The 26,117-nt window shown below is 45.5% G+C and overlaps 1 protein-coding gene across 4 annotated transcripts in view; it reads right to left on the bottom strand.

The window, feature by feature from the left end:
* Nucleotides 1-2,292: 2,292 nt before the first annotated feature.
* The window catches only part of CBX5 (chromobox 5), a 59,412-nt gene continuing 35,587 nt past the window's right edge, over nt 2,293-26,117 (bottom strand). For all 4 annotated transcript variants that reach the window (XM_029595181.1, XM_029595178.1, XM_029595179.1 and 1 more), the window contains exons 4-5: nt 21,113-21,210; nt 2,293-11,042 (exon numbers count right to left, since the gene is read on the bottom strand). In XM_029595181.1, coding sequence (XP_029451041.1) covers nt 10,892-11,042; nt 21,113-21,210 — 249 coding nt within the window. In that variant the 3' untranslated portion in view covers nt 2,293-10,891. The remainder of the gene's footprint in view (nt 11,043-21,112; nt 21,211-26,117) is intronic.

The raw sequence follows: 26,117 nt of genomic DNA, 5'->3' as shown, positions 1-26,117 counted from the left end.
GGCCGCACATTTTGCTTTCTATTATTGCAGGTGAATAGCAACATCAACATGTATTTGCATGTGATGATGGCGCTATTCGTTTCGGGGGGGGGGGGGGGGGGGGGTGGGGGGGGGACGACGACACACCCATGTTCCACACTATATAAGGGGTAAAAATAGCGCGAAAACGCACAGGCAAATGGGCTAACGATTGCACACTCGGCCGAGCGCTACTGTATGGGCCTGTTTCTTAGTAAAAGTTATAAGTATTTAAAACACTTATTTTTATTAAGGAACAAAATCTGCTCGATAATTTTCAGTTTGGCTTCTGGAAACCCATAATTAAAGAAATCTTGCTACTATCTATTACCTTCCTCAACCTTTAGGCAAGGGTTTGAGGAAGTGAAAAGTTTCTTGGGTACAGTTAGATGTATCATCGGCTTTTGACATCTTAAACCATGATTTATTACTGACTTGTTTGCAATATGGATTTGCTTCTATGGTTCTTACTGGGTTTAGCTCCTAACTGGTCAGACTCAAAAGGATAGTTAATATAGAAACATAGAAATGACGGCAGAAGAAGACCAATCGGTCCACCCCAGTCTGCCCAGCAAGCTTCACCACTTCTTTCTCATACTTATCTGTTTCTCTTGGCTCTTAGTAACCTTAGGTTCTATTTCCCTTTCACCCCCACTATTAATGTAGAGAGCAGTGATGGAGCTGCTTCCAAGTGAAATATTAAGTTTGATTAGTTGGGTAAGCGGCAGCATAGCTCTCTGCCTTTGAAGCAGAGAGCAATGCTGGATATGCGTGAAGTATTAGTTTTTCTTCTCCCCTGCCGTTGAAGCAGGGAGCTATGCTGGATATGCATTGAAAGTGAAGTATGCCTTGAAAGTCACATTAACTATCATCAAATATTGTAATGATTGTTGAACGTGCATGGGCTACTTGCATAAATGAGGAAAGACTAAAGAGATTAGGCTTGATCAGCTTGGAGACGAGACAGCTGAGGGGGGATATGATAGAAGTGTTTAAAATCATGAGAGGTCTAAAACAGGTAAATGTGAATCAGTTATTTACTCTTTCAGATAATAGAAGGACTAGGGGGCACTCCAAGAAGTTAGCATATGGCACATTTAAAACTAATTGGAGAAAGTTCTTTTTCACTCAACGCACAATTAAACTCTGGAATTTGTTGCCAGGGGATGTTGGTTAGTGTAGCTGGGTTTTAAAAAAGGTTTGGATAAGTTCTTGGAGGAGAAGTCCATTACCTGCTATTAAGTTGTCTTAGAAAATAGCCACTAGCAGCAGTAACATGGGATAGACTTAGTTTTGGGAACTTGCAGGTTCTTATGGCCTGGATTGGCCACTGTTGGAGACAGGATGCTGGGCTTGATTGGACCCTTGGTCTGACCCAGTATGGCATGTTCTTATGTTCTGAGAAAGGTGCTTAGGTTTCTATGGCCCTTGGTACCATTAGTTCATCAGTACACTTAACAGGTGACTAAAGATGTGCAAACAGGAAAATGTCTGCCTCCATCTGCTAGTAGGGGGAAATAACCCACTTGTTTATGGCTGGACTGGGTGTAGCAGGATTAGATTGAACTATCCCATCCTTTTTTATCCTTCTAAAGGGAGATTATCTAGGTTGTCACCAAGAAATCTGGTTTAGAGATCAGCTTGGAATCAAGGTGTTCTTAGATCGTATTTAGAAAGCACAAAGCAGGGGCATGGCCAGGCAAAGGAATTTTCCCTACACACAGCTAATACTAGTAGTGGTCTCAATACCTTTTACACAAAATCTGAAGACGTCCAAATCAAAACAGCTTTAGAGATGGGAATGAAGCAGAACTTGAAGTTCTAGGCACTAAGGGCTGTGCATCCTCCTGCAAATTCTTAATGATGCTCTCTGTAGGCCAAATATTGGTGCTATCAGCACAGTATGCACCATATAGATATGTGACTTGGCTGTCCTCAACCTCTCCAGTGGGACACATAGTGGAAGCTTGCCACTCCCTAGAAAGTCAGTGCAGGGATCAATTACCATCTAAAAAAGTACTCTTACTACAAAGTCAAGAGTACAAATTACAGAACGACATAGCTTCCTTTCCCAGTGTACCATTTCAGCATCTGATAGCAACATTAAAGCTTAAGAGACTTCTGAACTAGCTAATACCCAGTTCACATTTATAATCACATGCAAAGCTAAATCAAAGTTGATGTTCTTATCATAAAGATCACCCCGACCCCACAAAAGCATCTGGAAACCAGCTTTAGAGATTTTGACAAACTGGACAATTCAGCTCACCTTTTAAACAGAAAAAGTAACCATTTATTAGAACAAATACAGGAGTATGAAAAGAATAGGAAGAGGTGGTGGTGGATACATCATGATTTGTAACAGGTAAGTTTCTAATAAAACACAGAAAACCCTAGTTTTCCTTTTAAACATTTACATAAAAAGGTAAACATACATTAACACATTTAAAAAGATCAGAAATTAGTTGGACTTCTTTGCAACAAAAAAAGTCTTCACAAAATGAAATACATTGGCATGGGCAGATATACTAAAAAATTTTTAAAAAGGTGGTTGGGCATAACCACAATACCTTCTTTGCTATGGTTTCCATAAGCATACCATAGCTCTGTACACAGATTTACAGACAATTCCACTTGTATGCACATTTTGATTCAGTGCACCAATATTTCATGCCCTTTTATTAAATCCCCTCTAAAAAATGAAAGTGTATGCACAGATCTACTAAACCCTGGTCTGTGATGTCAATGAACATCCAGCATCACAGTACTTCAGCAGCAAAGCAGAATTTTTCATCTGGAGAATGGCCATACGTAGTAATTCCCTCTTAGCCATGAAATGACAGGAACCACATGTGAATAAGACCCTAAACCAGGGGTGGCCAACTATGGTCCTCAAACAGGCCTTTCAGGATATCTAAAATGAATATGCATTAGAAGTATTTGCATAGAATGGAGGCAGTGCATGCAAATCTCTCAGAAGCATATTCATAGTGGGTATCTTAAAAATCTGGCCTGTGGTGGATTTTGAAGACTAGTTGACTGTCCCTGCCCTAAACTGCTCTGCTTGTAAACCCAATTTGCAGGTCTGATCTTGCTCATGATAAAGAGCAAAGAACAGAAATACCTCTTCAAGTTCTATCACATAAAAGATGTTTTTAAAATTGAGCATTCTGATTTATGCACCTTTCCCTGGCCCTTTCCTAAGATATGCAAGAGGAAGCTACTGTGGCTACCAGCATGTCCTTACCCCCATTGTTGATCACAGCTATTACAAGTCACAACCTCAAAAAGGCACCCCCCCCCCCAGTAGTATTTTAACTAGACCTATAATTTTAGGAACTAAATAGCACTCAACGTATCTCCTTCCTTCAACATCAATGTATACCAAGTAGCTTATCTGTAATGCTCACTCATGTCAGAGACAGACCAAACAGGAGCTACAGCTCATGAAGCCAGTTGGTAAGTGTAGATTTAAAGCATAGACTTGGTCTCATGTTAACTCATACCATCTGAATGAATTAAAATATGGAATTCGCACTTGAGTTCTACCAGCCTTCCTCTTCATAGGTCTCCAAACACACAACACAAACTACAAAATAAAAATTTAGCTAGACACCTGGTACAGCATTAATCTGCTATTTTATATTATATATATATTTAAACACTCCCCTAAATCCTGCCTACAGCTGAAACCCCAAATTGTCATTTCTATGATCAGAATACTGTTCAGCGGAGATATAGCAGCTTGATACTGGGGAAAAAAGGCATCAGGGCTAGTAAGTTAAAAGCTGTCTTCCTACCACAATTTAAGAAAAAATTCATAGTACAAGAGATCTGCACAGTTCATGCAGGAGTGGAATTTTCTGTGATTTCGCTGGTTCCAGTTCACCCCCCATTAATTCTCTCCCCAATGTACACTTATACTGACAGGGGATGTTGGCTAAAAAAAACATACCATTTGTCCTTGGGCAACTGAAAAGTCCTAAGAAAAATCAAGGTCTTAGCAAGAAAACAAAAATCCCTTAAAGCTTTTCTACTGGGTCTCTGCCTTTAAAAGTAAAACACACAAAAGCCAGCACCATGGAACATGTATAGCACTGTGGCACAAGTGACATGAGTTGTCTGACCGGGTCAGCAAGACTTGTGGACACTGCATAACCAGCTTGAAACCAAGGAAGGAAGGGAAAATGGCTGGTATCACTGTGGTGACAACTGCTGGCACTGAGCTAGTCTCAAAAACATCCCTTTAGCCCTTGATCAGTTAAGGATACTGCTGGCCCCCAGACATACTGGGACCAATGTAATAAGACCTGCACTGAAATAGTCGTTACTTTTGCGCATATTTTTCTCAGCACGTGTGTCCTAAACAGGCAGCTGCGTGGGATGTAATAATGGATGATAGTGAGATATGTATAGAAAATCCAAGCAGAAACAAGTTACACGCACAGTTATGCACGTAAAACCACACACTCAAGACCCTCCACAGCAATCCTTACAGAAAAGCTGCGGGTGCGTGGAGACCCACGATTGATTACTGGGGCAAAAGCCTTTCCCTTTCAAGATAGTTAATGGCTGGGAGTGGGACTAAAGGCAAGACTCCTCTTGGGCCCTCCTCCAAAAACTGCCTTCTCAGCCTATTCTCTCTCTAACTTTCTAATCACACTGTAAAGCTTCCGCAGTTTGGGCTAACCCGCAAAATGTACCGTTGTACAAGAAAAAAAGTGAACATACTCCATGATTATACTAGAGCTGCATGGACACCTACACCAATGCCAGCAATGACAAAAATGGTCTGACAAGCGCTTTAACTCCTGCCCTGACCCAGGCCGCTAAAAAACCCACTTACAAAATCCTCCACTAACCTTTCTCCCTGCTAGCGCAGCTCCCCTGTATAGGCAAATAAATGGATAATTGTCTCCTTTACGTGCCATTTGTAAGCATACACAAAAACCTGCCACAGGTTTTTTTCCCCATGCTGAACACGTTACAAGATGTGCATTAAGGTCAGTGCAGGAACACACACAACACACATGGCAGCTTGAGCATGACTTATTACATTAGCCCAACTGTTTTGGGAGTGGGAATATGAAGATAGGATAAAAATGCAGGCATATACACACATGCACCTTATCCTGAGCTTTCCCTTGGCCTGTTTGCCTTAGAAGAGATGTTTTAATTACCAATGCTTGTATAGATTAGAAAAGGCAGCATTTAACAAGCATTTTAAAACAGAGGTGTTTATACAGCTAGGGAAACAAATTAATGCCCCAAATCCTGTGTAACACTATTTTCATCTGGAACCAACAGTCTCTACATCTACAATAACCCAGCTGCAGTCTCTATTCTATATACTGATACCTTGACTGTTCTCACTGTATAAAGAGCAGAGATGCAAGTGAATTCTGGTGAACATTTGGGATTTAAAAAAATGTTGCTGGCTAGTTGAATGCTGTCAGTCTGTGGTATAAACACAGCTGTCAGAGATCCTCTGGTGGTGGTAAGGCATATCTATAAACTTGAGCAATTTGCTCTACTTCAACTTCCCAAGAAATGAGTTCAAAAGCCTTCACTTAAACTACTCTACTTCCTATACAACATCTAACACTAGTTGTATTATTGCACCTTCACACAATGTCATTAAAATTCTGAAGAAACTGGTGTGGCCAGGATCAGAATTCTGCAGGGCACACAAAAAAGGCATGCAATGTTTAACAACTCTAGCAGCTTGATCACCCTTCTATGCTTTACAATTATGTTATAGTGACATATCCAGAGCTGCTGCTAGTTAGGAGACTTCTTTGGTGCTAGATTTTAAACTTTGTAATGACATTAACATGGAGGCAGTTCAGTAGATTTTAAAAACCTGTACAGGGACTTAAAATTTCTCATAATGGCAGGCTGTGATCAGGTAGAAGAAAGCATTCTTCATAGAAAGTCTCAAAACAAGGGGGTCATGATATGAAGCTGGAAGGCTCAATGGGCTGGAAATCAATGTTCCCATTGTGCATATGCAGCCACATAGCCTCCTGTGCATGGGCTGGCTGTTTCAAGGAGCAGCTAAGCCTGTCCTGAGGCTACTGATCACTGGGGCTCATCTGCTGGCACTGTTGCAACTTCAAAATTCACAGTCTGCTGCTGATGTTACAATGCACAAGATAAGCAAGAGAAGTGCCATGCTTAAGTTGCTTGCAGTGCTGGCAGACAAGACACTGCAGTCAGCAGTTGTGAGGGGCTCCACCAATGAATTAGTTGATATAGAGCACAGCAGAGGTAGGTGTATATACAAGAGGCAGGGGAACATAAGGGAGACAGAAAAAAGGAACATATGCGTATGTTGGGACACATGGCAATGTAGACAAAAAGGGACTGAATTCACACAAATATGAAAGTTGTGAGTAGTAGCCAAAAGGGGGGGGGGGGGGGGAGAGAAAGAGTAGAAAAGAAAAATGTGAAGTGTAAGTGACAGCTAAGAGATGAGAAAACCAGAGGAATGAAGAGACCGCAGCAGAGAGATGACAAGAATGAACTTAGTGTCCTGGTGGCAACAGCATTGGCTAGCGGCATGAAATTAGGAACGATTTGGGGGAGTGAGGCTTGTTTCAAAACTACATTAAGATGGGAGGGACCCCCCCCCTTCTACACATTTGCAGTGTTATGGACACAATAGTGCACAAAGAAAATGTCTACCTGGGGGTTAGAGTCCCACTTCTCCACCTTCTATTGCCTCAGGTACCCACTTAGACTGTACGCTCTTTAGAAAAGTGACTAATAGTGCTGCAAACCACCTTGTGCATTTTGAAAGGCAGGTTAAAAATCCCGTTTTTGTTCTTTGCCAAGTGGTTTCAAGAATTCATTATCAGCAGGTGGTAGCAATATTCAAGCAATCTGGGACAAACAGAGGGCAGCAGTGAGATGACCAGAGATCAAGTAGGGTCTGTGGTGATATTAGATCTGGAACCCTAAGCCTGCCTACCAACAATTATCTTACTATGAAATGAGAGCCCTCAGATCTCCACACACTGTATAAAGCTAATTTGAAGGGGAGAGAGGGGAGAGAACCTGGTAAGAAAATATATGCAATGGATACTCAATGATGGCTTTTCTACAAAAGATACTGGGCCCACACAACACAAAAAGTAGCTAAATAGAATTAACACTGGATGGAATACAGTTCTCTGCTACTAACTTCATTTAATATTAGCATAACACTGCTTGCTTAAGTGCATGCTTTGCTTCTTGTAACACTAAGTAGATGTCACTAACCTACCAGCTCTCAAGAATACCATCTGAAAGCTCCCAAAAAATGAATGTTATTAAAAACTTGCAACTGCAACAACCTCCATCCTTCACTTGCCAGCTGGCAGAAGCATGCAAGGCACCTCTCAAGAGTAATACTAGCAGTAATGCCATGCTGAGCACAAACTATGTCAAGCATGCATTCAGTCCTGTAGCAGGAAGTGTGTGGAAAAAGGTAGGGCTTCTGCAGAACGGAGCACATGCTGGCAATCTTAAGCTCAGTGGGACAATCCTCTGCCAGGGGACATGCAACAGAATTCCTTCTGGAATGCTAATCATGGGCCCTAAATTCAGTCACTGGATGTCACTGTTGTGCAATGACTGGTACTTTCCCCTCAGGACGTGGAAGACAGGAGTTGGAAATTGAACCCAAGCTCTCTGCATGGCAGTGCACAGCACTACCAGTGAGCTACCAGGCTGGCCCCAAATGCAGTCAGAATTAACTGCAGACATTAAAATCAGTACCCCTAAAAAATATCCCTACCCCACATCCTACCACTATTAGAATATATCCCTGAACAGGTAGAGCTGGAAGCTATACAAACCTTACACAGATGAAAAGCCCTGTGATGAACTGGACACCCTGGGTGATTCATTGTGATCTCTGAGGGGAGCATATTATTGCATTTTACACAAAGGTTCCTAGCATCCAAAACATGTGTTTCATCAAGGGGATAAGAAAACAACTTCAAGTACATTCATGGGATGTAAAATTCTAATAAATGAGCTTTCGTGTCCCAGAGAAAGTAACATGCTTACTGACAAGCTTGAACATATGTAAACTAATGCAGAACACACCACACACCAGCTATGTGAGACAGCAACTCAAGACTGCTGCTGTAGTTTTATATTTTTAAGGTTAAACCTGAATTTATATATTTGTACTGGGACAAGTAGGATAAAATAGCTCATTCAGCTTCCTATAAAATGTTATGCAGAAGCAGCTCAAAGTTTGTCTATATGGAGTTCAGGAGAAAACAGACTGGAGGTAGGAGATTGTGCATTTTGCTATAATTTAGAGCAGAGCGTGGAGGCACACTTATCAGGAGAACAGCCTTGAGATAGTTACAAACCTGAACATCTTGCTGGGCGTTTGGTCTTTACCGGCTGTCATTTACAATGTTACTTATTCTTATTGCACATCTTTGAAGAGGGCCATGCCCCTAGCCAATTCCACCTTCTGGTTCCTCAGGACAACTATGGCAGTGTTCACAGCCCCTGGGAGGAAAAGAATCCCAGCCATTGCTCAACAGCAACACCTATTAACTGGTTTGCGTTAATCTCCAGGAAGAAAAAAAAAAAAAACCGTTTGTACTCCTTAGTCTAAGAACTGTTGCTGCGATGACTGGGGCTTGAAGTCCAAGGAAAAGCCTATCATGAATAGAAAGCTTTACAGAATGTCCCTACCATAACCCTCTAGTGTTCTGCACACATGCCTCCTCACCAGATCCATGAAACCATTTTTGTATGAAGAGTATTAAAACCAAATTACTCAGCTCGAAAAACGACTGAGGGGAAATATGGCAGCATATAAAACAGACATTTAGAAGAAGAAAAAAAAAAAAGGGGAACTATTATTCACCATGCCTCAATTCAAAAAACTAAGAGGTGCCCAAAACAGGCAGATGTAAATCCAAAGGAAGTACTTCATACAATGTGTTTAACATGTGGGACTGGCTGCCACAGGGCACTGGAGACAAATGTATAACTGGGTTCAAAATTTTATGGAAGACAGATCTATTACAGGCATTTTAACATGAGCTGGATGTCACCCCTGGATTGAATGCATCCCTAAACTAGGACTGCTAGAAATTGGAGGGTCTGATGGGGGACAGATAATGCTATATACACACCCTGTTTCTTACATATTTCTGAGCACTCGCTGCTTTCCACCGTCAGAGAAGACACTGAGCTAAATGAGTCTGTGGTATGGCCCAGTGTGGCAGGTCTTATATTTGTGTGTAAAACATACAAGAATGCGAAAGCTCAGAACTGTCTGCAGCTAAGCTCCTATACCTAGTTAAGGGCTTACTAAATGAATCTAACTTTTATTGCACTTGCTGTCCTGGCAGATTTGCTTTTTTGGGGCCAGGCAGTTTGTTCCTTTGCACTTCCAGTTCAGAAAGAATTTGGGCTGGGTTCTGGCACCATAAGACTTCATTCACAACTACCTAGGGGATTTCACTCCTATTTTATATCCTCTTCAATTAGGTACCTACATTGTCAGTTTTTATTGTGTGGGAATTTCAGTGCTATAGTCAGTGGAAAAGTTGATATCGCGGGAGAGAAAAAAAAATCAAATGGAAGAGTCATTTTTCCCCACTGATTTCTCATTTGTTCTAACACTGAAATTCCTAGGTAAAATAAAATAACTGAAAATGAAGGTCCCCATCTACAACTTACTATAGCCCAGTCACTAGTGATGGCCCTTCGTTAAGGACCATGCATCAGGGCCCCTTCTAAAATCCTGCAATTATGGGTCCTAAATTTGGCCACTGTGTGTCACCAATATGTATAGACCCTAGGGGCAGGGAGTCTCATTTGAATACTGCCTCTGCAGTATCCCAGCCAGACCATGAAGTGGAAGGCCTGAAATGGGAATCAAATCCACATTCCTCTCCATAGCAGTGTACAGCACTGCCATTGAACCAGTTCCCTTTATCCTTAGACAGTTGACTGGAGTCTCATATCCAAGAAGGTCCTTAAACCTCCCACTACAGGACACCACAGTGGTAAGTTTTTGTTCTACATCAAGTATTGCATGGTCCTTAAAAGCAGGTTTTGTGGGACAAAGGGAGAGTAAGAACTATTCTCTAACTTCCTGGCACCTCATTCAATTACAAAGAGAAACCACCATAAATCTGTAAAGAAACTAGAAGAACTTTTCCTATTTGGAATCCAAATAGGAAAAAAATATTCTGTGTAAAGTAACACTGCAGGGAAACAAAGCAATGGACTGTGCTAGAGCATAGTGGTGGCACCCAACAGTAATTTTAATACAGTTCACATATTCTACGGGAGCATATTCTTAAATCCCTTTATCATCTGATCCCGAAAGCAGGATCTGTAGACTTGAGAATACAATTAGGAAGGGACACCAATACTCCTCAATAGGAGACAGTTGGGCAGATTTTGGGTTAAATATGGCATCCTTCTCAGTTAACAGACAGATCAGAGGGGACAAGAGATGTTGATGTTCCAGTTTAGGTGGCAACCTGCCCCATAGGCCAGTAGACATTGCCACTGGTTTGCCAATACACTGCTACCACCTGCATTCTGCAGACAAAAGCACAGAAATGATCTGACATACATGATTTGAATTCTTTCTTCTTTAAAGAGATGGCAAGAAAGTGGAGGACATGATACGGCACTATTCCTTCACTAAAAATGACTTTTACAACAAATTAAACCCTCAGCATCAGGGTAGCTCAAGAAAAAAAAAAAAAAAAAGATAAAAACTAGGTCGTCATGTTTGTCTTCAAGACACAGTAATGAGCACATTTGCATGGATGCGCTGGGGCAGGCAAGGGAATGTGTGTATATACATGTAAAAAGGTACGGCCTGGGGAGTGACTATTTAACTCTTTACTGCTTCTTTCTCTTTGCCTTCCGTATCCTCAGGGTATGCGTGCCAGGTCAATCTCTCCTCATAAAACGCTATCACAATCTGTGGGCACTTCACATTTGCTTCCTTTGCCAGCACCAGGTCAGCTTCATCTGAGTCTTTCCTGAAAAAAAAAAAAAAAGAGGAAACTGATAAAGAGTGTAGCCAGGAACCAGGGGGAATGGGCAAAGGACTGGAATCAGTAAATATATTGGCTTATATTCCACTTTTTGGCACTTCAAAGCTATTTTTCTCCCTCCCCCAATTGCAAGGATGTTTTGGAAGAGGTTCCTGTGGTGGTGAACAAAGAATTACAGGGCAGTGAGATTACACAAATCCGACTAAGAAATAGCCATGGCTGTTAACATTCTAAAATATACTAAAGGTTAACCAGTTATGTTAATGATCAGCATTGAGAATCAACTCTGGGCTCAACTTACAACAAAATCAGGACTTAAAACTAGTAAGAATGCATTCTTGTATGTGAGAAAATAGCTTACCTGAAACAGATGTTCTCAGAGGATAGCAAATGTTAGTCCTCCTCATAGGTGACATCACATGGAGCCCCCGACAGAAAAAATGTCAAATTATCTAGAACTGACTTTGCACACTAGGCATTGTCCTATACCATGAGTCCACATGGGGTCCCCTCTTCAGTCTTAGAACAGAATCATATATACAACAAAAGAGGAGAAACCCAATTCTTGGGCCACAGGCGGGTTTCATAAGGACTAACATCCTGCTGTCCTCAGAGAACACCTGTTACAGGTAAGCAACTCTGCTTTCTCAAGAGGACAAGCAGGATGGTAGTCTTCACACATGGGTGAATCACTAGCTACAGGGTGCTGCCCAACATAAAAGGGGACCACAACACCCAAACGAGATGTCAACGGGCACAACAATGGTGCTGTTGGTAACAGAGGGGGGAGATAGCCTGAAGCCAAATAGGCCCTAGATGGGAGAGAGTTGGGTTCTACACCTCAGATTCCGAAGGACAGATCGGCCAAACTTACTGTTGCATCTGCCATCCCTATCCAAGCAAGAGTGATGTGTGAACACGTGAAGAGAAATCCATGTTGCAGCCTTGCAGATCTCCATGGGACCTGCTCCCAAGCAAGTCACCAATGCTGCCATTGCCCGGACAGAATAAGCATTGATATGGTCCCCAAGATGCAGTCCTGCCTGGGCATAACAGAAGATGATGCAATCTGCTAGCCAATTCGACAGTATCTGTTTGGCAACAGCAATGCCCAACCTATTCCTATCAAAAGGAACAAAAAGTTGGGTGGACTGTCTATGGGCTTCTGTCCGCTCCAAATAGAAGGCTAAGGCTCTTTTGCAATCCAAACTGTCTAGGGCTCATTCGACTTGGTGCAAATGGTGCCTGGGAAACAATGTTGGCAGGATGATGGACTGGTTAAGATGGAAGTCCATCACTACCTTAGACAGGAACTTAGGGTGCATACGCAAAGACCACTGTCATGATAAAACTTAGTGTAAGTCATTAAGGCCTGCAGCTCGCTGACCCTGTGTGCTGAGGTGACTGCCACCAAAAATATGACCTTCCAGGTCAGGTAATTCAGGTCAGAAGTGCGCAGATATTCAAAAGGAGTTTTCATCACCTGAGCTAACACCACATTGAGTCCCAAGACACAGTGGGGGGCCTTAGGGGAGGCTTCAATTGAAGCAGACCCCATGTGAAGTGTACAACTATAGGCTGTACAGAGATGGGCATACCATCTACCCCTTGGTAGTATGTGCCAATTGTGCTCAGATGAACTCTTAACAGAGTTGGTTTTCAAGCCAGCTTCCAATAGGTGTAGATGGTAATCAAGCAGTTTTTGTGTGAGGCAGGAGAGGTGAGCAGAAGGCCCTAGATCCAATCACAAGGAAAACCTCCCCCATTTGAGTCCATAGGACTTTCTAGTAGGCTTTCTAGAAGCCACAAGGACCCGAGACATCCTTTGAAAGATTGAGTGGTTGCAGGAAAGGAAATTGGTTCTTACCTGCTAATTTCTGTTCCTGTAATACCACGGATCAGTCCAGACAAGTAGGTTTATGCATTCCTACCAGCAGATGGAGGCAGAGAACAAACTTTGAGGCACTACTACTTAATCAAGAGTGCCACCTGCAGTCCCTCAGTATAGACCAGTACCCAAGCCAAAAATTGAACCAAACACACTACTGCCCTAAAAACGGGGCGAATGAAAAATCCCTGGGTTGGAAACCCCGGAAAACCAACTCTTAGCAACTGCTAAGCTCGACAAGACCAATGTTCTATTGAAAGAACTCTTCGGTAAACATTCCAGCGAGCTCTAGGACAGTCAGTCTTTTGAAAGTACCAAAGGGCAGGCCTCTGGATTGATCTGTATCTGGAGAGTGAGGGCAAATAGGCTACATCTGGGAAAACTTGTCAGGGCAGTTCAGGGATAGGTTGTCATGACAACAGTATGATGTGTCTCTGTAAATGAGTCTTTGGGCAGTCACGTAATTCTAGAAACTTAGACAATACTGTATGTTTAACTATAAAAGAAGGGTCACTTCCTGTATTCAATGAGATGCTGGTTGTTTTGAAAGACAAAGGGCACCCAGTATCCAGCATCTCCCAAGAACACTCATAATGCCAAATAAAATTTACTTTATACCTTTTACTGAGTCTAAGTGTTCTTGTGTCCCTGGCCCTAAGTACAGAATATTATGTACAAGTGTTACCTGCTAATTTCCATTCCTGTAAGAACCAATTTCCCTTTCCTGAACATACCCAGATCAGTCCAGATAAGTGGGATATGCCCAAGCACCCCTAAACTGGGCAGGAACCAGAAAGACCCGCTCAACATACTCCCACCAAAAGGAGGCCACCTCTGGCGCACGCAGATCCAAAACAGTAATGCTTAGCGAAAGTGTGAAGTGAGGCCCAAACCACAGCCTTACAAATCTCCTGAGGAGAGACCGACTGACACTCAGCCGACGAAGCCACCTGAGCACGCACAGAAATAGCTTTAAGACCTGCTGGCACAGTGCAGCCCATGAAACATAGGCAGAGGAAATAGTTTGTCAACCAGCAGGCTAGGAAGCTTTAGAAGCTTTCTCTCCCTTCTTAGCTTCTCCGAACACCAAAGAGATGATCCGATCGACAGAAAGAATTGGTGACCTTCAAATAACGCAACAGGGTGTGCCGGACATCCAATAAATGGAGATCTCTACCCATAGAGGGATCTCGGTCCCAGTCTGGAAACCTCGGCAACTCCACTGTCTGATTCACATGAAAAGTAGAGACCACCTTAGGAAGGAATGAAGGCACTGTCCGTAAAGAAACCTTATTGGAGGCGATTCGCAGAAAGGGATCGCGGCAAGACAGGGCTTGGAACTCAGAAGTGTGCCTGGCCGAGCAAATGGCCACCAAAAATACAGTCTTTAAGGTAAGAACCTTTAAAGAGGTACGACTCAAAGGGGGCCTCACAGAGGACCCTCAATACCAGATTGAGATTCCAGTTAGGACACACCTTCCAAACCAGAGGCTTTAAATGCTTTACTCCTTTCAGAAAATGGCAGACATTGGGATGAGAGGCTAAAGGCTGCCCTGAACCTTACCCCTAAGGCAACCAAGGGCCGACACTATAAGCCAACTCCTGCTGAAGAAAGGACAAAATATGCGGAACAGAAGCCACCAGAGGATCTACCTGATGAGCACACCAGGTCTCAAATACCTTCCAAACTCAGACATACACCATGGAGGTCGCCGGGCGCCTGGCCTGTAGAAAGGTAGTAATGACCGGCTCAGAATAACCCTTCAGTCACAACCTTGGCTTCTCAAAAGCCAGGTCATGAGACAAAAATGATCCTCCCGATCCGAAAAGATGGGGCCCTGACAACAACCCCCACAGATTAGCTAGACGAAGGGAGACGTCCACGGCAAGATGAAGCAGATCTGCGAACCATGGACATCGCTGCAACTCAGGAGCCACCCACACCACAGAGCCAGAATGAGCCTCTATGCACCGCATCACGTGCCCTATGAGTGGCCACGGAGGGAAAACAAAGGATCCCCCTCAGCCATGGGCACACCAGAGTGTCGAGTCCCACTGAACCGACATCCCATCTGTGACTGAAGAACTGGGTCGTCTTTGCATTGAGCCGCATCGCCATGAAGTCCAGTTCAGAAACTCCCCTCCGGGCACAAATGATGATTCCAGGCTTCCAGGGGACAGCTCCCACTCCCCCGGATCCAACTGCTGATGGCTGAGGAAATCCGCCTGCATATGGTCTACTCTGGTGACATGGGATGCTGCAATCCCTTCTAGGTGTAGTTCCGCCTATGATGGCATACATCAACCTTGACAGTTGATGTATGCCACTGTGGTTGCACTGTCCAAGAAAACCCAAACCGTGTGCCCTTGCACCAGCGGTAGAAATTCTTCCAGGGCTCTGCGCACGGCCCTCGTCTAGTCAGTTGATGGACCAGGACTTCTCCAGGGACCAAAGGCCCTGTGCCGAATGACCCAGGCACACCGCTCTGCAGTCCCTGAGACTTGCCCCTGTGGTCACTACCACCCAATCCCTTCTCCAAATGGGGCCGAGATAGCCACTACAACAGGCTGACTCTGGCTTCCTTCCCTAGTGGCAGCAGGAGATGGTATTGCTCTGACACTGGATTTCAGTGGGCCAATAGGAATCTCTGCAGCGGGCGCATGTGGGCAAAAGCCCACAGGATCAGTTCCAACATCAAGGCCATTGAGCCTAGGACCTGTAAGTAATCCCAGACCTTCGGAACTTGTAGACGTAGCAGCCGCTCAACCTGCCACTGCAACTCAGCCAACCTGTCCGCCATCACAAACACCCAACCGGACCAGGTATCGAACCGAGCTCCCAGGTACATCAGGGATTGAGACTATCAGCTGACTCTTCGCCAGGTTGATCAGCCAGCCCAGAGAGCACAATGTCTGGAGCACGTGGTCCACTGCTCGAACACAGTTCTCCTGTGTCTTGACCCGGATGAGCCAATCGTCAAGGTATGGATGAATCACCCCTTCCTTCCTCTTTTTCCGCTCCAGGAGAATAGCCTCCAGGCTTAATCTCTGCAGGGTTCCTTCCACGGCTTCCCACTTGCTGCTAGAAACACAGCGCGACTTCAGAAAGGAGTCTTTGAGCAGGACAGAAAACTCTAAGGCGTAGCTGTCCTGATTACCTCGAGCACCCACTGATCAGACAGACAATCTTCACCCACTCCTTGTAAAAACTGGACAAGCAGCCCCTGACCGCTACTGGGGAGGAGTGGGTGGGCCGGATCTCATTGTGATGTTTTACAGCCTCCAGCCCCCTGGAAGGTCATCCGGAGGGTCGAAAGGACAGCTGGCAGCCAGCTGTCTGCTTAAGATTCTGAGGAAGCCGCTTCTCTTCCGGAGCAAAACTGCCTCAACTCCCGAAAACGAGCATGTCCAGAGAAAACCCTCTTGACATTCTTCCTGTCTTCTGGCAATCTATTGCCCCTAGGCTCTCCCAAGGACTTCATCAGATTATCCAGATCCTCTCTGAAGTTGAGCTTACTCTTAAAAGGCAGATGACATAGCTGGACTTGGACCACGTCTGCCGACCAGTGGTGCAGTCACAAAAGATACTGTGCCGCCACATCCATACCAGAATCTAATATAAATGTTTAACACTAATTCAAAAATCCATTTACGGAAAGAACATTTATTTAAAAATTTTTCTATACCATCAGGGCCTGGAGTGTGGAAAACACAAAGTTCAGTCAACTTACAATGTTTGAGACTGCATCAAGTCTTTGCAACGGGAATAGATACCTGCAGAATGGCATGGCTACGAGCCTCAATCTCCAGCTGGAGGTATAGGATAGACTCGCTGACCTGCCATGTTCAGGAGATAAGGTGAGGGATGCAGTGGTCCAGTTGTGGGATCACCATGAGACCCTCCAGCATCTCTCTACCAAATCTTCTGATCCACCCTCCCCAGTCAGGAATTCCATGAGACATGGTAGAGGAGGTCTTTCTACTGTCAGAGGAAGTACTATCCTCCAGCCCCTCACTCCCATTCATGGAGGGTTAGCTCTCGAGGCCATTCCAGGGAGCAGAATGTGCCCAAGCCCTAGCTGGTACCTCAGCCAAACCCCAAGACGGTGTTTTGACTGGATCGTAGGGAGCATGAGCCAGCTGCCTGTACCAGAGATGCTGGTCCCCCCCCCCGGCTATGATTCTTTGCGAATCTGGGGCCCAGTATAGCATAAGACCAGTGGGTTCTGTCCATCAAGGGTACCAACTGAACCTATGGGTGTCCCACCAAATTGTCCTCTGTACCCATTTTGGGTGCCAATACTGCATCAGCAGGTACTGTTAAGAGCTCTCCGCCCTCTTAACAGCTAGAGGTTGAACCTGTCCCACCAAGGCAAAGAAGGCAGGGATTAAAAAAAAAACCAAACCAGGGGGACTCCATCCCATCCTGGACTTGAGGGCTTTAAACAAGTTTCTTTAAAAAAAAAAAAAAAAAAAAAAAAAAAAAAAAGTTCAAGATGGTTTCCCTGTGCATCCTGATTCCACTCCTGCAAAAAAGAGACTATGTTCTCGATTTGAAGGAAAGGTACACTCATATCAAGATCTTCCCAAGTCAGGAAGTATCTCCGATTTTGCATTGGGACAATAGCACTTCCAGTACAGAGTGTTCCCATTTGGGCTAGCGCCAGCCCCACATGTCTTTACAAAATGCCTGGCCATGTTGGAGGCATACCTCCACAGGCTGGGAGTGCAACTGACTGGTCAAGAGAGCCTCTCAGGCAGGGGCAGATTGGTCCATGCGCTTACCTGTCTGGGTGTTGGAGTCACTAGGGTTCGTCATCAACTACGCAAAGTCCCATCTAAGCCAGTCATCTCGATTGGATTTCATAGGCGCCCCTTTAGACACGGCTCAGGCAAGCGCCTTCCTGCCGTGATCCAGGGTGGTAAACTTTGGCATCCATAGCAGCGGTGATTCAACAGATCCGGCAGGTGTCAGCTCGGCACATGTTGAGGCTGTTGGGCCACATGGCTGCAACCATCCATGTTACTCCCTTGGCACGCTTGCACATGCCGGGAGAACAATGGACCATGAGGTCGCAGTGGCACCAGGCCACCCAGAACCTCCAGGCCCACATCCGAATCACTATCTCTCCAGGATTCTTTATCCTAGTGGTGGGTTCTCTCGAATTTGGAATGGGGAATATCTTTCCAAACTCCCCCTACCCAAACTGTCCTAATCATGAATGCATACACCCTTGGGTGGGGAGCACATGTAGAGGACTCTGCACCCAGTGCCTGTGGTCTACCCAGGAAGCACGGTGTTAAATCAACTTCCTGGAGCTTTCAGCAATCAGGTACGCTCTTTGTTTCAGAGTGAGTCTGTCCAACAATTTTCCTGTTCCAGACAGCCAAGTAGCCATATGGTATGTCAATAAGCAGGGAGGCACAAGATCATACCTCCTGTGTCAGGAAGCAGTCTAGATCTGGTGCTGGGCCCTGTCCCATGAGATGGAACTCGGGGCCATGTATCTGGCTGGAACGGAGAACATGATAGTGGACAGAGTAAGCTGTGCCTTCAGACCCCAAGAGAGGTTGCTGGACCTGGGGTGGTGAGTCGAATCTTCTGCTTCATAAAATTCTCGGGAGGGGCTAGTTTCTGTAGAACCCCCTTGTAATAGTTTTAAAGATTGTAGGCATTCAAATAAATATTGTGCGACAGAATTGGTGGTTCTGAATTTTTGCATTTAACATGCCTGATTGGAATACCTTCTTTGCGAAATCATCAAGACATTTGTTATCTTGCCTGGGGGTGGGGGGGGGGAAGGGTGTTCGAATGCAGCCTTTATTTCTTCGCCTTCTGCATCACTGATTCTACAACTACTGATGCGTGTGGAAGCTGGACGGTTGCATAAAAAGGCATTGTGGAGAAAGGCAATTACCACGCTTTTTCCATCACGAAACCCAATACTGAGTGGGACGGGAGTGTTGTGGGTTCAGCTGGGCTGTCAAATATCTTAAGGATCCCAAGCATTTCCTGCCTAGGATTTGGTATCTTCCTGGTTTCCACATCTAGCCATTGGCCCACTTTTTCTAAAAATTGCGAATAAGTGAGGTCCTCCTGGGGAGGAGATACTGGTTCCACCGGAATTTCTTGCGGGTCAGATAGGTAACCCGTTGATGAACCGGGCAAAGAAGAACTAGGGGAATCTCCCCGCTGGAGGTGAGGGCCTCCTAGGTTGATCCTTTGGCGCAGGACCCGGAATAGGGGAACCTTCGGGTGATAAAGGTGGTGTTGCTGCTCGCTCCTCTGACGTGAGGAATTGAGACAAGATCTTTGAAATTTAGGATATGGCTTCAGAGGCCGAGCCTGATGTAGGGGGCAGCCTTGGTTGCGGCTGGAATTCTGATAGAGGTAGTGCTGCGAGAAGAATACTGCTGTTTGGCGCTCTCGGGTGACCAATGTCTATCGGTGGGCAGGTAACCTTTCCGTAAAAAGGATCCTGTAATCCTGAGCCCCACGGGCAGTGTGAGGCTGTGGATAGCTCCAATAAAATTTCCAAAGAGGCCGAGGAGCTTCTGGAGAGCCTTGGAGGAGGTGGGCTATCATCCAAGTCCACAACTAATAGTGGGGAAGGATCCCTTGGTCTCTTGTGCCCAGCTGAATGTTTCTTGGGCTGTTTCATTGAAGACTGCGTCAGCAGCATCGGTGGGAGAGGCTATGCGGATTGCGTTGAAGGAGGCCTCGAAGGAGTCTGTAGTGCACTGGTGGTACTCAATTGCGATGAGATGTCTTCCGAGCATCAACGCTCACTAGGTGCGTCAGTGCCTTCGATGCAGAATGTGGCCGCGGAGTCAGTGGCGCATCTCCCGCGCCATGCGTCGATGGCGATTGCTTCGGACCTAAAGGGTCCGCAGAAGTGGCCCTTCGATGAGATGGGGCCTTTGGTTTTCTATATGGTCCCGGTGATGACCTGACTGAAGCTTCAGAGGGGGCATAAGAGCCAGATGGTTCTCTTGAGTTGAGCTAGTCGGGCAGCTCTCTGGCACCGGGCCCGTGCGGACATGCGTCCGCAGTCCCTACAATTTGCCTGGTCATGATTGGGACAGAGGCAGATATAACAGAATTGATGTCCATCAGTGACAGACATTATCTTATCACAGGAACAAACGGATGAGGCATTTTAAGTTAATCAAACTTTCTGTGTTGCTCTGCTGATGTCACTTTAAGTCACTTTTTCTTCACAGAACAGTTTTCTTCTCGCAGGAGATGAGAGCTCCGTGTGCAGTCAGTCGCACGAAAAAAAACCAGACTGAGGAGCCTCAGGGAAACGGGGGAAGATACAAGAAGGAACACCTCACTAAAAGACTTTGGTGATCTTAGAGAGCTCCACCACCTAGTGGCATGGAGCACGTACCCAGACAGCATGGCTAATTCATGCTGCTTATCTACGGGGAAAAAATAATTTTAACCAATTGGAAAATGTTATGAAAAAATCTAACACATTGGTATGTAACTTTAGGGCTGATTCATAGTTAACTGCTTAGAAACTGAGCTGGGGATTATTCTGCATTATTTGGTAAGCTGCACTGCTCCTTATATCTTATAATAAAAAAGTAAAGTTTTTCTTACTGGCTGTTGGTATTTAATGTTTATTACTGCTCACTACACAACTTTTTTTCTCTGCATCTCAAGTTTGCAGAACGCCAGGGTTTAAATCCTTGTGCAACTCTGAAGTCAATGAAGGCACAGCCAAGTGCCAGCTATCACCAGGAATAAAGTATATTGCTTATGAAATGCCCCAAACCCCACTAGTTTAGCTGTGCTACCATCTTAGACTTAAGTCTCATGTACTGCAGCGTGAAATATTTCCAAATCCAAAAGCATCTGAGTTTGGTGCCAGCCATCTCTAGCAATCTACTTTACCAAGTACTCATACAGCACAAAACCATCATTCTTATTTGCTTGTGGAATAGAACTATTGTGTATTAGGGTTGTCAAACCACACTATGCTGTCACCAGAATCTCTGTTCAACATACAGTTCTATCATAGCTGTCTCTCCAGTTTATACTACACTGGACTTCTCCTGCATTACATAGTTCTTTCTGACCTTACTCTCTCTTCACATTTTTAGTGATCAGATTCTTCTTAAATGTCTGACCCTCCCCCACAAAAGGAAAAAATCTCACCATTTCATTAGAAACATTAGATCACCGCAGGAATCTGTTGCACCGATTATCTTTTCTGGCTCCAGGCCCCTCTCAAAGCCCCTAGCAATGTCACTGCTCTGATTCAGACAAAACAGAAAACAAAATCCAAACATAGTTTAATGTCAGAACCATGATCCAAGTGCAAACTGCTAGTTGTATATTTTTCTATGCCAGTCATGAAACTTACAGATTTCCACTGTTTATACTATAAATTTTAATTTTGTGCTAGTGAAAAAAGTTATTTGTTGACTTTAAACCTAAACATGGGCGCACAATTTTTTTTTTTTTTTTAATCAGGCAGCTTCCTTGGAGCTAGTTTAAAGCTGAACTCATATTGTTATCGCTGATAAAATCATGTTCTCTCTGCACTGGTTTCTGTCCATTCAAGCAATGATCATTTCCCATGGACAGCATGTCATGATATAAGAGTAAAAATTCCCACATGTGCTACAATATTTAGGCTGAATATGTACCTCCATCAGTTAATTTCATTCAGGTGATCTTGGGGAAGTTCTCCCTTAAATACCTTTTCATCTAGGCTCTAGATCAGAGCTTTCCAAACTGTCGCGACATGTTAGTGTGTCGCCTGCAGTGTGCAGGTGTGTCGCGCGCCGCGCCATCAACTGACACGAGTTTGGGATTTTTTTCCCTAGCAATTCACTTTTTTTTTTTTCAGTTCGTGGGCTGCTTATTGGGTGATTTTTGCTGTCAATCGTGTTTTTTTGGGCTTGGTGGGTGGGACTTGAGCCCAGCTGTCCCTGTCATAGGCTGCTGCTGCCGATGAGGCCTGGCCACGAGGAGTACTGACTGCAAGCAAGTATCTGGTGATCACACCGGTGTGATATGTATATTATACAGGAACATCGGTATATAAAAAACTAAAAATAAATAAATAAATCATGGAAGGTGTTATGCAGCATGGCAGGCTTGAACCCTGAAGGGAGTGAAGCACTTAAATGGCAACAATCAAAAAGAAGAGGTACATGAGTGTGTGGGGGACAGACATGTGCTGGGGATTTTTTTTTTTTTGGAAAATACCACTTGGAATATTATATATTTTTAATATAAATGAAAGGTTGTGTCATGAAACATTATTTATGTATATATTTAAGGAAACATACATAAACTGTCAAAATACGTTTCGTTCGTTTAACCTTTAACCTCTGGTTTGCTAGTAGACTGAATTACTGTGTCGTGAAGTTGTTTGTCTAAAAAGTTTGTCACCAACATGAAAAGTTTGGAAAGCTCTGCTCTAGATGTATTTCAGTTAAAAAAAAAAAAAAAGGTAGCAGAGAGGAAAATTAGTTCTTACTTGTTAATTTTCGTTCCTGTAGTACCATGGATCAGTCCAGACCATGGGTTGAGCCTCCTGTCCAGCACATGGAGACAGACCAAAACTAAAAGGGTATCCTATATCAGGACAGAGCCTACCCTGCAGCCCTTCAGTATAGCCATTGTCAAAGCAGAAAAAGGCATAAGGTCAAGCAAGTAACAGAATAACTAGTAATTTAGTGTGAACAATAGAACAAGTGAATGAATTGTGTTACAAAAACACTCTTGCATGACTACCTCTGATCATCGTAAAGATGCTTCCGGTGCCTGTAATGAAATTCCATGAGAGCTATGCAGAGACACCAATTACTCCTATAAGATGGAGAAAACAGGAAAGAAATTCAAGCGGACAGAAAATGGGAGGGCATCTGGACTAATCCGTGGTACTACAGGAATGAAAATTAACAGGTAAGAACTAATTTTCCTTTCCCTGTACATACCCGGATCAGTCCAGACCATGGGATGTACCAAAGCTTCCCTACAAGGGATGGGACCTAGACAGTCCCGCTCGAAGCATCTGCCGACCAAAGGAACCAAAGACTGGAGCCTGAACATCAAGGCGGTAATGACGAGCAAAGGTATGCAGGGACTTCCATGTAGCTGCCCTGCATATTTCCTGTGGAGAGACAGACTGACTCTCTGCCCAAGAAGTAGCTTGAGAATGCAAGGAATGAGCTTTCAAACCTTCTGGTACCGCCCGGCCCTTGCAGATGTAGGCTGAAGAAATCGCCTCCTTCAACCACTGAGCGATCATAGTCTTAGAAGCTTGTTTGCCCCTATTTGGACCACTCCACAGGACAAAGATGATCTGAGACCCAGAAGTCATTGGTAATATCAAGGTTACGTAACAAGATGCGTTTAACATCGAGACGGCGAAGTTCACTGCCTCCGGGCCCCGCAATATCCTCAGAAGAAAAAACGCGGGGAGCACCACTGACTGGTTTACATGAAAGGAGGAAATGACCTTTGGCAAGAAAGAAGGTACTGTCTTGAGAGAGACGCCCGAGTCCGAAAACTGCAGAAAAGGATTTCTGCAAGAAAGAGCTTGAAGCTCCGATACCCTCCTGGCGGAGCAAATGGCATCCAAGAAGACAGCCTTGAGCGTCAAGTCCTTGAGTAGCCCGATGGAGAGGTTCAAAAGGGGCCGAACAAAGAGCCCGAAGCACCAAATTTAGACTCCACGAGGGACAAGTGGGCTGGATGGGTGGTTTCAGGTGTTTAGCACCTCTGAGGAAACTGACTACATCTGGATGAGAGGCCAACACCCGACCCTCGATGGTGCCCAGGAGGGAACCAAGAGCCGAAACTTGTATCCATAATGAACTGAAAGACCGACCTTTGGATAGTCCCCGTTGCAGGAAGGTGAGGACTACAGCGACCGAAGGCGAACGCGCTGAAACACCCCACTCCTCGCAGGCGTTTTCAAAAACCTTACAGACCCAGACATAGGTCAGAGACGAAGACTGCTTGTGAACCCTGAGCAGAGTGGAAATAACCTCTTCCTTGTAACCTTTTCGCCTCAAAACGCCGCTAGATAGAAGCGATCCGCCTGGTCGAAAAATACGGAACCCTGCCGAAGAGGACCGTCCTTCGCCAGATTTACCAGGTCCGCGAACCACGGCCTGCGGGGCCACGAGAATGACCGGACCGTGACGGAGCTCTATTCTCCGGAGAATTTAACCTACTAACGGCCATGGCGGAAACACTTAGAGGAGGACATCGGGAGGCCAAGGAAGAGCCAGCGTGTCCACTCCCGAGCAATGCTCCCTCCAACGGCTGAAGAACCGGGGAACCTTGGCGTTGTCAAACGTCGCCATGAGATCCAGGTGAGGGGGACCCCACCTGTGAACAATTAGTTCCATCGCCGCGTCAGACAACTCCCACTCGCCAGGATCGAGATGTTGACTGAGGAAATTGGCTTGAACATTCTCCATGCCCACTATGTGGGAGGCAGCTAGACGATCCAAGTGATTCTCCACCCAGGAAAAGAGCTTGCTGGCTTCTAGCGCCAGACGACTCAGAGTACCCCCGTCATTTGATGTAAGCCACCGTGGTGGAATTGTCCGACAGAACTCGAATTGCCTTGCGGCGGATCAGGGGAAGAAAAAACTTGAGGGCCAGGCGCACCGCCCGGGCCTCCAGGCGATTGATGTACCAACGGGACTGGAGCAGGGACCAGTAATCCTGAGTCGCTTGAGATTGGCAGAACGCCCCCCACCCGGAGAGGCTGGCGTCCGTCGTAACTGTGACCCACAAGGGAGTGGGAAGAGGCATCCCCTTGAGGAGGTGCGCCGGCGAGAGCCACCACTGTATGTCGGCAGTGGTAGAGTCGGAAAGAGGCAGGGCCTCCTGGAACTGCTCGGACACCGGTTGCCAGCGGGATAACACTTTCTGTAATGGATGCATATGTGCAAACGCCCAGGGGACCAGGTCGATCGTGGAAGCCATGGTCCCCAGAACCTGCAGATAATTCCAAGCCGTGGGAAGCGGCAGGGAAACAGAGCTGTCCACTTGATCGATCAGCTTGAGTGCCCGTGAGTCTGGGAGAAAATCTTTCCCGACCCGAGTGTCGAAGCGAGCTCCCAGGAATTCCAGAACCTGAGAGGGCTGAAGATTGCTTTTGGAGAAGTTGATTATCCAGCCGAGCAAAGTGAGGAGGGCTAGTACCCTGTCGACTGCACGAGCCCACAGGGCTTGGCCCTTACAAGCCAGACGTCCAGATAAGGATGGACTAAAATTCCGTCCCGGCGGAGTGCAGCCGCCACGACTACCATGATCTTGGTAAAGGTGCGGGGAGCGGTGGCAAGGCCGAAAGGAAGAGCCCTGAACTGAAAGTGCTGGCCCAGGATATGAAATCGAATAAAATTTTGATGTTCTTGTAGAATTGGTATGTGGAGGTAAGCCTCTGTCAGGTCGAGGGAGGCTAGAAATTTGCCGGGGCGGACCACTGCTATCACCGCCCTCAGGGTCTCCATTTTGAAATGGGGGACCCTGAGGGCCCGGTTGACCCTTTTAAGATCCAGGATTGGATGGAAGGTATTGTCCTTCTTGGGAACGACGAAGTAAATGGAATACTGGCCGGCGCCTTGTTCTTGTACTGGCACCGGAGTGATCGCCCCCAGTTCCTGGAGCCTGTCCAGGGTTTGACAGACTGAAGGCCTCTTGGACGGGCCTCAAGGGGAAATGAGATACAGATCCGAGAGGTCCCGGGCAAACTAACGCGTAACCGTGTTCTATCACCTCGAGAACCCAGTGATCGGATGTGATTTTGGCCCACTCCTCGCGAAACAGAGAAAGACGCCCACCTAAGTTTCGTACGGAGGAATGGACTGGCCAGATCTCATTAGGGAGGGGACTTGGTGGCTGGGTGTTGCTGACTGCCATCTCGGAAGCCACGACGGCCCCGAAAGGAATGAGACTACAACTGGGACCTGGAAACGCCACCTCTGGATATGAACCACGTGCCCTGTTGCCATACCGGCATTGCCCTCTGAAGCGGGTACAAGTCGTAAAGAAAGACTTAGACTGTTTAGGGCGGTCCTCCGGCAGCTTATGGATCTTGTTCTCGCCCAAGGATTTAATAAGCTGTTCCAGGTCCTCATCAAAAAGCAACTTGCCCTTAAAAGGAAGAGTGCCCAGCTGAGCCTTCGAT

The sequence above is a fragment of the Rhinatrema bivittatum genome, chromosome 3 (assembly GCF_901001135.1).
Source record: "Rhinatrema bivittatum chromosome 3, aRhiBiv1.1, whole genome shotgun sequence".
Classification (NCBI taxonomy): domain Eukaryota; kingdom Metazoa; phylum Chordata; class Amphibia; order Gymnophiona; family Rhinatrematidae; genus Rhinatrema; species Rhinatrema bivittatum.
This window is presented reverse-complemented; position numbering and strand designations above follow the sequence as displayed.